Below are 18276 nucleotides of genomic sequence, written 5' to 3' on the forward strand. Positions count from 1 at the left end.
TATAGCATACAATATACATCAAGAAGAGAAACGCTTCAGTCATTTAAGCACACTAACATTTTTGTCACACTTGGGCATTGTAGTAATGGTTACATCATTTAGCATATTTATTTCAAAATAATGTTGATACTGTCAGTATGATGATTTTGCTCAAAATATCTTCTCCAGTGCTCCTCACTGAATGTGTTTTTTTTTTTCTGTTTTGCAGTATTCAGGAATCCAATCTGTAAGGTGTACAGGTTCCAGACTGTCGATAACAGGTGGATGCTGGTGCGAGAGCAGATGGCAGAGTGCACCCTGTCCTTTCTCATCCCCAAACAGCTCATTACGCTTTACATACAAGAAGACATGAGAAGGTAGAGGTCCTTTGCATGCTATGTGAGACCTGTCTTCCATTAATATATAGGATACACATTTAGAGAAGTGGAAATTATTCAGATCTTGTTAACATTTCAAAGGCACTCGTCTGCTGGTCATTCTTACTGTTATTCCCACTGTCGAACCTGGAGTGAAATTTACTTGTCACATCTTTAAAAGAAGCCTGAGCCCATAAGGGTTGTACCTGCAGGTTTGCGGACAGGATAAACAGCTATGGTCGCTGAGTACGTGCCGATCCGTGAAAAACTGTTTGATGGCTGAAATGAGAGTAATGCCAAGAAGCTACCACTGGCACGTATTGTATATTTTTACAAGGTCAGTGCGTGGAAGAACGCTTCCATGTCCGTAGGTGTTCACTGGAGTTGCGTGACATGTTTCTTCCATGTCGGTTGTGGCCTTTCCCACAGGTGGATTGGTCCCCGAGGCTGACTGCTTCCTGCCGTCTGCTGCGTCTTGAGCAGTCATCTGCTTCAACGCTGCAGCCTATAGAAAAGGCCGTGGGTCTTGTTTTTTTCTGTTTATAGATTCCCCAGAATACTGAAACATAATCCCAGCAGTAATTTTCATTAGTGTTGGAATTATGTTTCAGTATTCATAACCATGATTTCAAGGAATATTTTGCATGCTATTTTTATTATGGTGCTTCCTTTTCTATTAGGCTCTCGCAATTAATAGACTTTGGTATGCTGTTGCACATTAAATGCAGCATATTGATCCGTTTGACCGCAGTATTTGTCTTTACCTCAAAGCTTCTTTGATTTACCCAGCTCCTGCTGTAGTGTCCTTGATCAAGGAGCTTACCCTAATCTGATACAGTAAAAATTACTCAGCTGTACAAATGGATAACTTTAGAGAAAAGTGCTGGATTAAGGTTTTTATTGTCCTATTGCTATTATAGTCATACACTCTGGCCTGAGCTTGACTAGACTAATTATATGAGGCCCACCCTAAGCAAGACTTGGAACTGTGAGTGTGAGAGCTCTGAGTCTTCCCCACTTCAACAGCCCAGGTTTCTTGCATATCTACATGCAGTTTCGATCACGTTGAAAGTGTGTATTGACCGACTCATTTGTTGCATAGCATCTGACATGCTTGCAGGTATTTAATCTCAGGCAGCTGTCCTTGGGAAATTCCTTGAGTTTGAGTAGGAGAAAGCCAGGTCCAGCAGCGCTGAGCCGCTTTGACACGGTAATGACTTGGTGTACCCAAAAGACTGTGACAGAGTGTTGATGAATCCTCGGTGAGCTTCAGATTAATATTCTTTGGCTATTCCATCCCTTTGATGTTGATAGGCATACTGGAACGCTTAACATGTTTATAAGGTCTTTGGATGTGCACTCTGGGTTAATATTTTAACTAGGACTCTGTCATTAATTCAGTGTTTTGTCAAAGTGGAAGGATTTCCAGCTGAGAATATTTTCTCCTCCTTTTTTCTTTGATAGAATGTATTATTCAGTTTTTTAGCAAATGCTTTTGTCAAAAGGAACTTAGCTCATAATGTTCCATTTTTTTACCTAGTGATACGTCTCTACTCTTTTATCCTTTAATGCAACTGGGTGAGCACATAGTTTAAACATCAAACATATTTTTTACAAACCCACTTCCTGACAATAATTGTATTGTTTCACTGCCTGTCTCCCTTGCATATACTGTATTCATTTGACCGTAATATCTTACATGAAGGATCTGTACACATTTTCGAAGATCCAGTTTAAACAGTCCACATCTCATACATTTCAGACATATAATATAACCATTTTCTTTGAAAATCTGAAAAAGTTTGTCATATTTCCGTACTCTACTGTTTTATAAACTGGGAAATTGTAGATGCCAGTTCAATAATTTTGATGTGACTTTTTTGAACATGCAAACCACACCACAAAATGAGCCAAATTCCGATCTGGTTGTCAAATGACCTATACTGAAAATATAGTGCAAATCATTCTATATGGCATCCATGTAATCTTTATGAGACTTTGGAATTTATTTGATATTCCTTATACTGGCTTGAACATCATTCAGTTTTTAAGGATTTTGCTGTGATTAACTGGGGACACCATTTTTTGGATAGAATTAAAAAAATACAGCCTTAACATGGAACATTATATAACATTATATTATATACATACTGTATGACAAACATTATATAATAATGTTTGTCAGCATATATTGAGTTACATATCTCTATCTTGCAAGCAAATAGAGCAGAAAAATGCTTTGAAGCTTTGTTAGATTTCAATCTCTGGAACTACATATGAATTCAAAGAGCTGCATTCATTCAAGCGGTTAAGCTGAGATTGAGTTTAAATGGTATATTGACATTCTTTGACTGTTTGCTCCCATTTCCTAACTTCTTTTATCAATTTTCCGGGAAACATAACCTTGCTGAGCGGACAGAAAAATAGACCCATGAGTGAGGAGTTTGAAATAGCCCTGATTTTGAATTTTATTGACAAATCCTTGTATGTCTTGAACAGGGTTGTTGTATGTGAGTGTGAGTATATGTATATACGTGTGTATTGTATATGTGTCAATTTAAGTTTAAAGGAGCTAACCCTGATTAAAACTTTTCTGTCTCTGCTGTTGAACTATTACGATGAATACACGTGATATTTTGGCAGGAAAACATATTAGGGCTTTACCATTTAAAAATTATTTAACAAATGAAAATCTTTCACGATGTAAAACAGTCCTATTTTAGCATTATGTATTATTTTTTATATATTTTTCAATTTCGTGTTATGTAACAAAAAATCTGCATTGATATAATGTCAGTTGTAAGCTTTGTTGATGTGTGCATATATGTCTTAAGAGTAACTTTTAAGTAGATATTAGTCAGTTTCTTTTTAAACTGAACAAAGCCTCACAGCCTGCAACCTTGTGTCACTGTGCTTTAGCTCATGGGAGCCTAAGTATAAAAAGGAGCTAATTTCACACCCGGACTGAGTTTTAGTGTTGTCCAAGTTATTTGGGCACTTTGGGAGCTCTGTAGGAAGTGTTGTAGAATTTTGTACACTGCTGGACTGTAAGTAGTTATTTTGCTTGCAGTCTTCTTGTGTTTTTCATTCTGTGTGAAATGCATGTTAGAAGGATTGTGCATATGTGTAGGATGATGGCATTGCACAGATTTCAAATTTACATTTACATTTATATTACATTTGTTCATTTAGCAGATGCTTTTGTCCAAAGCAACATGCATCTCAGCAAAAGTACAATTTATGCATTACATTTAAGAGAAGGAGACATAGCTGCAGACATGAAAGTCTCAAGCAAACCTAGTTCATTACCTACCACTTGCTGCACCGAGGTTCATCGTTTGAGTAGGTGCATGAAACACAGGATAGACAAATCCCAATACCCTCCCACCAATTTTTTTTTTTATTACAAATCCAAATTGATAGATTGATTCAAGTATACCATCTGCATGGTTTTACAATACGTCATGTCTGGGTCTGGAAGGAAGCGGCGGACCCAAGTGCAGAGCGGTATACGTGGTGTCTTTGGGGAAATCCAAAAGAGGAGGTCAGGGAACAGGCGAATGGTCTTCGAGGTGCGAACGTCGTAACGGAGAATCCAAAAGGCGAGGTCGGTACACAGGCAAGAGGTCAATGATCATAAAGAGGCACAGGATCGTGGGAACAAGGGACGGGTTCGGGGAAGGCGTTCGGGAACAGGAATTGGCTAGGAGGTCGCAAACGAGAAGGCTGAACAAGGTTCCGCATCAGCTGCTGGTCTGATGCAGCCTTTTATGCCCCAGTCTGCGTTGCGTCCCAGGTGTTCCGTGTCGGCTCGGAGGTGTGGGCGTGGCACAATCATAGATTTTGTAATGTTTTAGTTTAAATTTGGATACTATAAACAGAGATTGTAATTGCTTTCATTTAATATTATTGCATATTTTAAAAATTCCATCTACAGTTTTAAAGTTTATCAACTGCCTAAAGGCGAAGTACATTAAAAAAATAGAAAATTAGAGAGGAAACTGTTCAGGCATATTTCCTCACTTGTAAGAGCCTTCAAATACCGTAAAGTAATTTCTCATGGCCAAACCAGAAGTTTTAAGTGTACTACAAAATCCTACACATAAGGAGCCCTTGATGAGTACAGGAGAGAAGAGTGGTAAAAATCTTAATGGTACAAGAACCTGCAGGACAGGTGGCCAAATGGAGAACGATGTTGAAACGAATGAGAGGACCAAATAATCAGCATCTGATGAAGTCTCTGAGTATGTAAAATATTTTAATTCTTCTGGAAGAGTGTTCTTGAAGTGCTCCTATCCATTGAGACAGTCCATCAGTCGGGGGCACATGCTTCTGAAAGGTGCTCTTCATAGATAGCAATAAACTCTCACTCTAGAGTAATATTTTATGGTGGGAAAAATGTCAGCATTTCCTTAATTCGTCAGCTTAATGTTATCTGTCTGGCCTGAAAGGACATATTGAAGGAGTCAGTGTTCAGGCTAAGCTGCTGAGGTGACAGTTTGACAGCAAGGGCATCAAGAGGATCTGTCTTGTGGAAGAGCGCCAACAGGCAGATCAGCCAGAATCTCTCAGGTAGTCTCCACACCCCACCCGCTCTGTCTGCATAGTCGATGTCCTCCGTGTCTCTCTCGGTAGGTGTCTGCCTTTCAGTCTCTTTCTGCCTCCCCATGTCTATCCTTCCCTTGGTTCTCCATCTATCTTTGAACATTCCTTCTGAGAGAAAACAGGCCCAGGTGCAGGAAACCAAACTATTTCTTCTTTTCACAATCTCTACTGAGGCTCCTTAGTGTCGTATTTTGGAAAACTTCAGCAAATTTACCTGATTTCTTGCAAATGGGGCACAACCGATAACTATTAAAATACAGGGGGGAAATGAGAAGTGGTAGCTCTTATCATGAGTGAATGATTTCTCTATAACACAGAACATGGGCAACAATTTTGCAGAACAAATGAAGCAACATAGTCATAGTTTACAAACATAACTCTTATTAAGGACTTTTTTCTCCCTTGCATGTCCTTACAAGGGATTCATTACCAAATGATGTTCTTGGCATATTTCTGTGTCTGCTGTGAGAATGTCACCTTGGCATAGGATGCAGGCACAGTAGCCTTAATCAGAACAAAAAACAAATATTTCAGAACATGGACAGCATCACTCTGGAACTTTGCTGTGGAAGACCATTGTGTGATGCCAAACAGAAACATTACAGTACAGTGGAGCGGCCTACTCAGTACTGAACAGTACACACACACGCACACACACAAACTGCTTGAAGCCGCTTGTCTCAAGCAGAGTCACGGCAAAACGGAGCCTAACCCGGCAACAGAGGGCGCAAGGCCAGAGGGGGAGGGGACACATCCAGGACGGGCCGCTAGTCCACTGCAAGGCACCCCAAGCAGGACTCGAACCCCAGACCCACCAGAAAGCAGGACCCAGCCAAGCCCGCTTCACCATTGCACCCCCACTGCTGAACAGTTCAATGGAGCAAAATAGCCAACATTGAAGAATACAATGGAACAACATGCTCACTATAAATATTACTATAGAGCAGCATAATAATTGTAAAACACTACAGTGGAACAAGGTAGTGAACGCTTAACCATACTGTTGACAGCATAGTTAGTATGGAGCGTTACTGTGAGGCAAGATGGTGCATGTGAACCCTCTGTCAAACCTGTTGAATTATATGAAAATACTATGTTTAGAGCATTGGCCTTGTGATGGTCACCCTTCCCAGAGCAACCGCTGGACTGCTTGTAGTCAGAGATGTTCTTCAGGCCCTTCCACAGATCCCCCACAACATTGTCGTGTAGGTGTTCTAGGCAACCCAGATCCTCAACGTCAGCTCTTTCTGCACAAGTTTTTAACCACTTATCAGATTTCATAAAAAGCAACTTGTTCAGTATTTTAAATTTTGCTAGATTTCAGTTGCTGCAGCGTCATGTATAGTTATGTAATTGTATTTAGAATTTGCTAAAACTTTTTTTAATATAAAGTATAGCCTTAGTTGCCCTTTCAGCTGAGAGCAAGCTGTGAATAACTGTCTCTCAGAGCCTCCCTGGCATTTAGTACATCATTTGAGGTTGTGTTGTCTTTTGAAATTAGTGCAAGGCAGAAGCACAGCAGAGAAACTGGAACTGTCTCAGTTCTGGAATGAACCATAGTTCAGAAGCCCAGAGAATGTAGCTCACTTTAGTACTAGCTCCAGAACATTTACAAAAACCACGAGTTTCATTAATTTAATATGGAACATGTGCCAGTGCAGTACAAATAGAAATCTGTCAACATGTTTTAAGCAATGAAAGCAGAGTAATGAGATTAATTTTATTTTCCAGCTTGTGGACAATTAGGGTTTTAGTTTAAATTTGGATAAAGTCAGTTTGTAATGATGCACTAATGATTAATGATGAAGTAATGACTTTTTAATGATTAATGGGTATTCTTTTGTAAACAGTTTGAAGGTATGGTGTGACAAATTATCAAGATTTATATTAATCAAGCTGTACCAAACTCTATTGTTCTCTCAAAGCACAAGATAGAACCTTAACATAGATATCATTCAAGCAGATACAAATCTGGTGTAAAATATCAAAATAAAAATAACATACTATAAATAAGACCTTTTGCAGCTGCTTGGAAGTAATGGGAGCTTACTGAGCATGGCACCTCCTAGCAAGAGGGGACATGTGACAGGATCATTAACAACTTTTGGCCCACGCAAAATCACAACAGAGACTCCTATCTTTCTCTTGACTAACAATGCTTGAACATTATGAGTTACTCATGATGATAAGTATGCACTGCTAACTATAAGGTCCCACTGCAAAACTTGCACAGCTACAAGGATTTAATACGAGACCTCGGACTGCATTTTGTTGTTGCTGCAGAGAAAACCTAAAATCAGTCAGATCAACATGGGCCTTCATTAATCACCTCAGTACATAAGACCAGAATGAATGGAAGGTCTACCATTGCTCTATGTTGCAAAAATGACCTGTAGATTAAATGCTATGACTTTTTTTTTTTTAAGCTTGACATTGTGTAACTGTAATTAATGCAGTTGATAACTATTTGGTATCTGAACTGAAACCATAAAGAATTTAACTGACCATGCCTTAAGTGGCATTTAATGAGGTTTAATGGTTTATTGTCCTAGAAATGAAATATAATTTTCGCAAGGTTTGGTGTAACATCAGTTGGCTTAGTGCCACACCATAGAGTAAACATATGTTACACTTATAAATACAGGCATGTATTGCAAATACGCAATACAAATACACACATGACATTACAACCAAGATGGGAACATCAGTCACTAATCTTTGAGGAAGCGGTAAGTGCTATGCAGTGTATGGTCCTTTGGATAAGGTACACACACAGTGGTTAGCAGTTACATAGTATAAATCACACACACACTTGCTGAAACCACTTGTCCCAAGCAGGGTCACGGTGAACCAGAGCCTAACCCGGTAACACAGGGCGTAAGGCTGGAGGGGGAGGGGACACACCCAGGACGGGACGCCAGTCCATCGCAAGGCACCCCAAGCGGGACTTGAACCCCAGACCCACTGGAGAGCAGGACCTGGTCCAACCCACTGCGCCACTGCACCCCCTACTATAAATCATATAAATAAATATCAATTAATGTGATTTGAGTGTAGAGTGTCAGGTGCAACCAAAGTAACACTTTATAATAAACCAATAGTGACACTTTTTTAAAAGGTACTGCCGTATCTTCTGTGAGTTTTGCATTTCTGCAGTGTTTTTGGGCACTGGCTTGTGTTTAGCCTTTTTATTTTTAGCATTATTTGTTATGTATTCGTAAGTTGCACCATTTCCTTATTTATGGTGTTTGTGAAGTAGCAGATTAGTATGTCATTGTGGCTTCTGTCATTGACTCAGGCCCTTGGCAGGTTTTCCACCAGTTCATCTTCTGCCTCTCTGCGTCTCTTCATGTCATTGCCTGTGTCTTGATGTGCTTTTCGCCCCCTCCAGGATACAGGAGCTAAAGGACCTCGGAGACCTCTCTCCTCACTGGGACAACCTGCGCAAGGAGGTGATCGCTCACTATGGCCAGCTGGTCAGCAGTTACCAAGAGGTCCTCACAGAGCTCAACAAGCTGACAGGTATGTGTGAGACTGCATTGTGATGGATTGACTTTGCATCCAGGATGTACCCTGCCTCACAGCACAGGATTTGATGATAAACTCTGGACCACCACTACCTTACATTCCACAAGTGGTTATTCATAATGGATCAGTGGATATCATTTTTTGTTACTCTGCATCAGAGCATTGAAACAAGAATGTCATTTTTATTGTAGTGTTTTTTCATACCAGCTGGAGTGTGGAGCATTGCGTTTGCCAGTGTGCTCTGAAAAGTTAAGTCGAAGGCCAAGTATGGCCGTAAAGTTATGGAGAATCACTCATGACATCATACAGCACTTGTGTGAGGTGTGAGTTATTGATGTGTCCGTTACCTTGAGCTCGCTGGACAATTTACACCTTTTTCATTGCCCTGCAAGACCTGTGAGCCCAATATAATAAATGATTTCTCTGTTTATGTTAGCTGGCAAAGGTAGAGGTTCTGTAGCAATTTAGCTCTAAAGTTTTTGAAAAAAGAATCCCGAAGACTTAAAGCAATTTCAAATAACTTTTGAAATTAAGTATAATTTCAAAATTCCCAATTAAGTATAATTTTAAGTGCAAATGAAAATTTGGAGTACCTTCAGTATAAGCTATTTTTCTATTCAGAAAATTTAGAACTGGCCTTTAAAAAAACAAATAACATTTTCACACATCTGTAATTATGGCTAACTTGGCAGTCTCTTTACACTGTGTATTTTTTACCACGGTATGACCACAGTGTGTTTTTTACACTGTGTATTTTTTACTGCAATATGGCCATAGTGTGTTTTTTTTTACCCCAAAGGGGTGGGCGAAAAAATGCTGTGTTTCCTCTTGCACCAGTGAGCACACTGAAGTCCTCTGGGAAAGGTGGTCAGATCCACAGAGTGCTGCTCCAAGCGACCTGCTGCCCAGCTCTCTTCATCCTTCAGTGGGTTTGATTTATGCGCCGCAGTGCCCTCCCTCAGCGGGGTTGTCACGACACACCTTCTTGGGGGTGCTGCTGTTCATAAGAAGAATTACAGTAGCCCTCCAGACCTGCATTGCCATTACTTTGCATGTATTTCTTAGATAAACCCATTAGGGCTTCTTTAGGGTTGAACTGGTGTATGAGAGTACAGTCATATGAGTGAGAGTGATTCTGATGAGTGAGGGAAAAAGAGGTTATTCCATATGACAGGTCTGGAAATGGCCAAGCGCGAAATTGTGTAACAGTCATGTTAAGTCTATATCAGAGTCTCCGACACATAATCAAAAATGTTATTAGTGTTCATTGTGACAATGTATAGGGTAAAATGCTGATCTTTTGCTCTGGATGAGATCCAAGATATTAATTATTGACACATTGCGATTGATTTGTCAAGCCTTTGTAGAGGTACAGCTCACTCATGTTTTTCTGGGCCAGAACTCTACTGGTTTGTGATGGTCAGAAAATAACAATAATGCTGCAGTCTCATGCACTTTGCACTTGGGACATGGAGGATTAATTATTTCTGGGGTTTCCACCATATGGACGCAGTTATTTGGAGAATATAATGCAAATTACTTCGCTAACGTAGCACCAGGGAAAAGCAGCTGTTAACTTGTGGGTTGTATTCAAGACAGCTTTTTGTGGTTGTGTTTCCATCCAAAATTGGGAGGCCTGTTGTGATTGTTTATAAAGCAGTTATAGACAGTGCTAAAAACATGGAGTAGTCTTGGTACTGGTCGCCCTTTTTTAACATACAAGAAGAAATGGATTGTCTAGCATGCATCCCAGTGCAGTTCATAACATGACTGAATTAGTGGATGAGAGGAGATCACACACAGCACCACGAAGACATGCCACACATTGCCGTGCAGTGTTAAAGTTACCCTTTGCACCTCACTTTGTGGTGTGTGGCTTTTTATTTTGGACCATAATGAGTTCGGTAAGCATGTCATAATTGGGCTTTTTCTAGAACACTGACTGTGGTGCAGGCCATGGTGGTGCATCTGATCAGTAAGCTTAACACACTTCACAGCACTTGAGTAGAAATTCTTCAAAACAAACAAGGTTGTTACATGAGTAACTGCATATAGAGCTGATAGGAAATACAGGGGTGATCATGAAAAATGCTACCTGTGGAACAATTAAAAGATCAGGAGAGAAACATATCTGAATGAGCCTTCCTGAATATTGAAAAGGATTCAGTAGCTCTGAGGGACAGACGGAGCTCAATCCACCTCACCAGGGTCAAAACTGAGACAATGTAACTTTTGATTTTGGGCGCCTTGTGAGTGGTACCAGCAAGTGGCCAGAGATAGAGGAGCACAGTGTTCTTGTTGGGCTGTAAGGAGTAGTCAGGTCCTGTATTGCAGGACATTTGTGACTCCTTGACCTCTCAGAAGAGTGGTCAGACATTTTCCACCACATTCCTCTATAAGTGGGTCTCTTAGTCTCGGTGACAAGTTCTTACAGTTGCTGGAGCGATCTGGGATTTCCTCTTTCTCGCCATGGTTTCTTTTTCTAAAATAGCGGTGCCACAGATTTGCTGCAGCCATAGTCATTTGCATATATTCCCTTGATGCATATGCCATTAATTTAAGGAGGTACAGTAGCAGTATTCTCTACTGCCTCCATCATGTTTGAAACCTTTTTGATAAATATGGGCCCTAGGGCTTTGAGGAAGGCAACACAAATGTTTACAGAACCTGTTCATAGAATCTCCTTTCTGACTAAAAATATAACACACAGGTGGTAAGAGAATGGTGCTAGCGTTCACAGATTTATCCCCAAAGTGCATGTTTACAGAGAAATAAGGGGAGGGATGAGCGTAAAACAAAATAGGAATCTCAGCAGCATTAAAAATTAAGAACCAGTCACTTTACTTCTTTAGTTTTCCCTGTTTCTTTTGCTTGTTTTCTATGTGGGTGTGTTTTCTGAAGCCATTCCTTCAAAGCTCACTTTCAGTGATGGGCCAATGATACTGCTTCAGTAATTATTGTATGTGACAACAATAAGAAGCGCTGACAAAAGCTGCTGACAATCTGTTTGGCACACAGATAAAACTAGGAACGCACTGCTGTCTGTGTGCTGTCGTTGCTTTTACACATTTACCAGCAGATTATATAGCTTTAAAACCATCCCTTGTGATGTGCTGAAAACTGACAGGCGTGCTACCTTATTCCAAAGGAAAAATGCCAAAGCGCTTGTGACTGCACCTTACGCTTTAAAAGTTTTCTGCTCTACTTGCACTTCTTAATTTGTTTTTAAATTATGCCCTGCCCTTACATGTGCAGTTGTGCCACACAAGTGAACAGAAATAATAGGGTAAAACAAATGTTGTATGGACTAAAATCAATGCTGTGTCCATTTCACAGATGCTGAACTTAAAAATCTATCAAAATGCAATGTAAGATCTCTGGTGTTTCAGGCCAGAGTTTCAAGGCACCCATTAACACAAGGAAGTGCTAATCTCAATGTGTTGTACAGGATCTGAAGACATGAAAGGTGTTTGCCTTGGGCTTGGTTATCAGTATGCTGCTGCTCAGTTCTGCTTATCGTTTCCTGCACATCTCCAATTCAGGTTTTTTGGACTTGCTCCCAGCACAGTGGCCAGCGGTTTGATGAGGAGTGGATGGGGGCCGCGCGAGCCCTGAAGCCGCATTGACAGGCGACGGACCGTGCGCAGTTCCCCGTCCATCGATCTCACCTCCGGCGCCTCGACTGGCTCGTAATTAGATCTGGGCTTGTTTGTAATACCAAGCATGGCCTCTGGCGCATTTAGCATGCAGCGATCACCGAGGTCCGCCTGCCTACTCGTACCTCGTTCCCCGCCTCGACAGCTGGGGAATGGGAGGTAGTCGGCAGGGCTAATGAGCTCAGAGATGTGTGGCTTTCCCAGCAACCCCTTCTGCTTAAGGCAGCCTGATGAGCAATGTGAGAACCAACACAAACAATTTTTCTTTCTCCTTTAATGATGGAAGTGTTGTTAGAGATTCAATTACATTACCTACTGCTGTATTGCACAGCTCTAGTCTTTGTCTTATTGACTACGATGGAATTGCAATTAGTGTTTGCTCACAGGAGATCGCTCGTTCCCAGGGACTGCAGAGAGAGCAGGCCCACCGCGGCACCACCGATGCCTTCCCACTGAACCCAGAGCAGGTTTCCCAGAAGGAGATAACTAGACAAGGCAGCAACAGACAGAATGGGTGTCCAGGGACTGTCTGAAAAGTTGTGTGTCAGTGAGATCAGTGACACCAACGTGCTCCTAGGTATTAATGACTGTCCATGCTTTGTTCTTACACGAACTGCCCCATTCATCCAAGGCAACTTATAGTGCTAGATGAATAACTTAACAATGTTTATACATACATGTGTTTACACCTTTTTATACAGCAGGGTCATTTTTACTGTATCAGTCTGAAATACCTTGATCCAGACTACTACGGCAGGAGCAGGGATTCAAACCCAAGACCTTTATATTATAAAACAGCAGTCCTCACCAACATGCCACCTGCTGTCGGTCCTGGTTGACATCATTATCTTTATATTTTACACTCCTATTCTAGTATGCATAGCACTTCTCTTTTTTCCATCTATTCAATTATGTCACACCAAAGTGACTTGCGGTTTTACTCCATCGAAGGAGGTGGGGTTCAAACCTGATTCCTTCAAGAGAAAGGGAGCAGCTCTAACCACCATCTGCTGCCCCCGTACAGGTTGGGTGTGTTTTGTGTGCATCATGTATGGGGGGGGTGGATGCAGGCCTGTGGACCCTGGTTCACCAGAGGTACCTGAGCAAGAAAAATGAGGGCCCAAACTCACTAACCCATCTAATGGACTCCTGTTGCCCTGTGTGAGTACTCAACATCCCAGCCATGCGTAACTGACAGGCTGGATGGGTGAGCAAAGTGACAGTGAGCATTTTGCAGCTCATGTCTCATTACACAGAACCTCTTCCCACCTGAGATACAAAAGAAGATGAAGCTGAATCTTCTTCTAGGCAGAACCACAGGGTCCCCAACAAATCAGAGTAAATACCCTGATCAAGGGTTCTACAGTAGGAGTCGTGATTCAAACCTGGGTCCTTTGAGTGCAAGGCAGCAGCTTTAATCATGACACCACCTGCTGCCACATGGAAGCAATATTGTATGTTGTGTAAGGTTCAGAGCTCAGCGCTGTGGAGTAAATATTCAGAAATTAATGATTTAGTATTTTTATGTAAAACACTGGAATAGGACCTGAAAGGATGAAGAATTGGTCTGGCTGCCCAGTACAGCTCAGCGGGCACAAAGCTATCGGCCAGGTCTGCGGAAGTTAGATAATGTTCATGTACAATTTTTTCTTCTTTCTGCAACATGGGGCAGCAGCTTTTACAGCTATACCCTTTTATTTGAAAGATTCAGGCTCACATCCCACCTCCTGCTGTAGTACCATTGATCAAGGTACTTACCCTGAATCAATATGGAAAAATTACCCTTCTGTATACATGGGTAAATTAGTGTAACATGTTTTGTGGCTATTTTCCATATCTGATGCACTGGCTATATTATTTTTTACCGCTTTGGCTCAGCTCACAGTTCACTCTGGATGAGATACCTACCCCCGTGAGTACAATATAACGCGTGTGGTGGAAGAGAGGACGTATTGTACTGTAGGTACACTACTACTCCCTAATCTGAACATGGTGGCACAGTGGGTAGTGCCAGTGCCTCACAGCTCCTATGCTGCTCAGTGAGCGTGTGGTTTGAGTTCAGCTCAGTTTGTGCGGTATTTTCGTTTCTCCCAGTCTTTCCAGCCCCTCCCTCGAGAAGCATGGAACAGGGTACTGTCAAACCGCTTCTGTTCCTCCCTTGTCTAGAAAACCGTGCCTATTGTCACTATGAGTTGGCTTTGACTTGATGGCACTTGTACTGTCATTCCCCAAACTGGGAATTTGCACAGACGCTAAGGAGGTGTGCAGTTTGACCTTCAAAAAAAAACAGGAAGCGCAGTTCATTCTGGAAGTGCATAGTGTGACTGTTTGACTTTGAGTCAGCGATGTGTCACCTACAGCAGTGATGGAGCGCGGCCGACCGGCCAGTCCTGCCAGACGCGAGGGGATGTGTCTGATACACATGCCGAGCTGATTATATGGGACAGGAATACAGGGTGGAAAGTGTAAAAAGCTTTCTGGCATATTTTAAAAAATGCATTTATTACAATAGTTTGTGGCACAGAGAAATGGCTGTGAAATATTCAAGTGCAAAACTCTTAGAAAAGACGTGTGATCTGTTGGCATGCTACTATTTGCCCAACACAGCTGACCTCACATCCTACAGATTTATTTCCTCTTTTGCAAACCGCTTCATTCCCTTTATTTTGATAAAAGCCCAGTATTATTTGAAATCTTTGTTGGGGGTATGCGTTTGAATTTTTGTCTACGTTATCCGAGGCAACACGAAGAGATTATATTGTCAGATAGAGATTACATTGAGCTTATTGTAAGCCATAAACAAAGGCTTTGCATTATCTCTGTTGGAAAGTTTTAATTGGATGTTTTCTACAAACCAGGAGGAACATATGCCATAAAGTCCACCGCTTCAGGGATTAAAGTGTCCTTTAGTGATTCCTCCTGGCTGCTCGTTGAAATTAACTGTTTTTGAAGTTCCAGGCAACAATTCAAGCTGTAATGAGTTTCGATGTCATGTGTGCTTGTTAATATTGGTATGCCCTTCTGGTGTGAACATTATTCTATGAATAGTTTTGTCATTTACCATTGATGTTATGCAATGTGATATATTTCTATCACACGTATATACTTCAGGTTTGTTGCACTTACATGTATTCATTTTTGCTGACACTTTTCTCCAAAGCAACTTGTGCAAAGTTACTTACAATTATTTACTCATTTATATAGCTTGGTATTTTTTTCTGGAGCAATTTAGGGTAAAGACCTTTCTGAAGAGTACAACAGCTGAATGGGGGATTCAAATCTGCAGCCTTTGGGTCCAAAGGGAGCAGCTGTAACCACACACACACACACACACACACACACACACACACACACACACACACACACACACACACACACACACACACACACACAGAGTATGAAACCGCTTGTCCCAAGCAGGATGGCAGCAAACTGGAGCCCGGCCAGAGGGGGAGGGGACACACCTCATACAGTACGCCAATCCGCCACAAGGCACCTCCAGCAAGACTCGAACCCCAGGACCAGGCCAAGCCCACTGCACCACCGCACCCCCCACATAGTCCAATATTTTGTAAAAATATTTCATAAAACATCATGATGTTCAGAAGCTTGATTGTCACAAACTGATTGTCATTTATTTATTGTTGAAATCATAGGCAATGTTTAAGTGAGCCTAATATACCCTCCAAATATTTTTCTATAGCGCTGAGTACTATTTTTAATTTTTGCGCCCCCCAGTACCTAGCAAGTTGTTATAGCACTGGCCCATGTGAACCGGGATTCTGATTTGCATTTATTTTAAATTTTCTTTAGTATGATCAGGTAAACATCTATAGTTTAACCCCTGACTGAAATACAATGGAAGCTGTTTTTTACATTTAGATTTATTGACAGCTCTCTGTCCTGTTAACAATTGTACAAGATACACACACACACACACACATTTTCAGAACCGCCTGTCCCATACGGGGTCACGGGGAACCGGAGCCTACCCGGTAACACAGGGCGTAAGGCCGGAGGGGGAGGGGACACACCCAGGACGGGACGCCAGTCCGCCGCAAGGCACCCCAAGCGGGACTCGAACCCCAGACCCACCGGAGAGCAGGACTGCGGTCCAACCCACTGCGCCACCGCGCCCCCTGTACAAGATACATTTAAGTAAATATTGAACAGTACACCTGAACTCTTGGGACAGAAAAAGATGACTAATAATAAGGGAGAAGGAAAACTTTCACCTGTACAGTTTGTTGTTGCTCAGGTGCAAGAATTAGGAGCAGGAATTAATATTCCCAATACAGATAATTTGTTCTACAGCACTGAATCATTTGGTTGTACCTGTAGTTTGTCAGGTGAGCTAATCTGCCAAACAAAACGCTGCACCCAAATGAATCATTCAGTGCATAGATTCAGGTGTAGTTTTCTGCTTGCACTCCCTCGGTATCATGGCAATGTCCTCACCTCACGGTACTTCTTGACTGCTTATATCACTTTGATGTTTCATTTTTCCTCAGGGTCATCTTTTAAACCCAGCTGCTGTAAAACTGAGAAATACCTGGAGTTCATCCCTATCAATCTGCACACTCAGACAATGCAAGTTACTTGCCCAAAACATCCAGGTAAGTACCCACCATCCAACTGTTTGTTCTGTTATCGGTACCTTGATACCCCAAAATCTTTCATAGCTGACGTGTCTCTCCCCATATACAGTACATTGTCTGGGAAGCTGAACCTAATATAAAAATCAGCTGAGCCCTTTTATAGAAAACAAAGGTTGATATTATGGGTTGTGGTGTTTATTTTATGCTCTACTTCTTCTGGTGTGATAGACAGGCAAGGTTGCAAAGAAGCCTTTCACAATGGAAAATCTGGTGTTTGAGATTCTGTTGGAGTTACTCCTCTCAATAGGTCATCAGAAACCTGACAGGTGCCTGGGCAGATAGAAATACACTACAGCACATTAATGAAGCCCACCTGTGTTTAGAAAAACGGGAAGCAGAATGTCACCTCTGCATTAAAGCGCTGATTCAACATTCGTAAATTCGATAGTATTATATCACCCAGCTGTCTTTACCCGTTATTCTTGATTAAGTTATTGAGAACTGATTGATTAAAGCGGAGTGCAAGATGTGTTATACAATACATAACTCAATAACAGTTGTTAACCTCTACTGTAGGATGTCAGCACTTATTATTTCTACTTTCTGTCATCTCTTACCTAATTACAGTAAAAATGTTAGAATCTAGTTCTCAGATATTCCTTTATAAACCTCAACACAGCTAACATACTGTAGAGTGTGACAGTCTAAATGTTTAATGCTTTTTTCATTTGCTTATCCATGAATTATGTATTTTGCTCAGCTCATGAATGTATGTTAAATTGCTACTCCTGCAGCAGTTTGTTGTCTGGCACATGCAGGGCTCATGTCTTGAAGTGTGGTGGTGGTATTCAAATTAGCATGTTGCTCCTTTGTTAATTTGCATAATCGTTCTTAGGCAACAGTGTGAAACTTGCCTTTTTCACGTATTACTACCAGACTTCTGAAAGTCTCTGCCCTGCTTAGTAAACCCAGGCTTCAGTATACATATGGAAATGACAACATTATAATGTCTCCTGCTTTAGATATGAATTTCAGTCAATCAATACATTAATACTACACTACAGTGTTATCCTCTTGTGGTTAGCCAGGCATTTTATCTCAACCAGTTTACAATTTCAGACTTTATTACAACACTAGATATTTTACAGGAGCAATTCAGACTAAGGGTAAAAGAGTGGGATCTCTCCAGGGACTTGAACACAAATCCTTTAGATAGCACATTTGTGTTCTTAATTATCTATAACTGACCATTTATACCTGCTGGGGGCTTATCTGCTCACACATCTTGTGATGTCTTTCCCCATGAGAGGGGAACACTTGTCAGTCTTAATGACAGTCATATGCAAGACGTAATTTGGTGCTGCTGTGCCCGAAAAACAACATTAAAGTCATCTGATTACGTGTTAAGGTAATATAATGCACAGAAGGTATAATCTCATTCTGGGAGGACCTGAGGCTAAGTCAAATATGACTCCTGTTTTTCATCACAGCTTTCGGCAATCAATTTTCCTCTCACGGAGAGGGAATCGGAGC

At 41.3% G+C, this 18276-nt stretch overlaps 1 protein-coding gene across 1 annotated transcript in view; it reads left to right on the forward strand.

Moving 5' to 3' along the window:
- The window catches only part of LOC108936648 (type II inositol 3,4-bisphosphate 4-phosphatase-like), a 97495-nt gene that overhangs the window by 51029 nt on the left and 28190 nt on the right, over positions 1–18276 (forward strand). The window contains exons 8-10 of the mRNA XM_029249992.1: positions 209–356; positions 8353–8483; positions 16657–16761. Of these exons, the coding sequence (XP_029105825.1) occupies positions 209–356; positions 8353–8483; positions 16657–16761 (384 nt within the window). The remainder of the gene's footprint in view (positions 1–208; positions 357–8352; positions 8484–16656; positions 16762–18276) is intronic.

This window comes from Scleropages formosus, chromosome 3, assembly GCF_900964775.1.
Source record: "Scleropages formosus chromosome 3, fSclFor1.1, whole genome shotgun sequence".
Taxonomy (NCBI): domain Eukaryota; kingdom Metazoa; phylum Chordata; class Actinopteri; order Osteoglossiformes; family Osteoglossidae; genus Scleropages; species Scleropages formosus.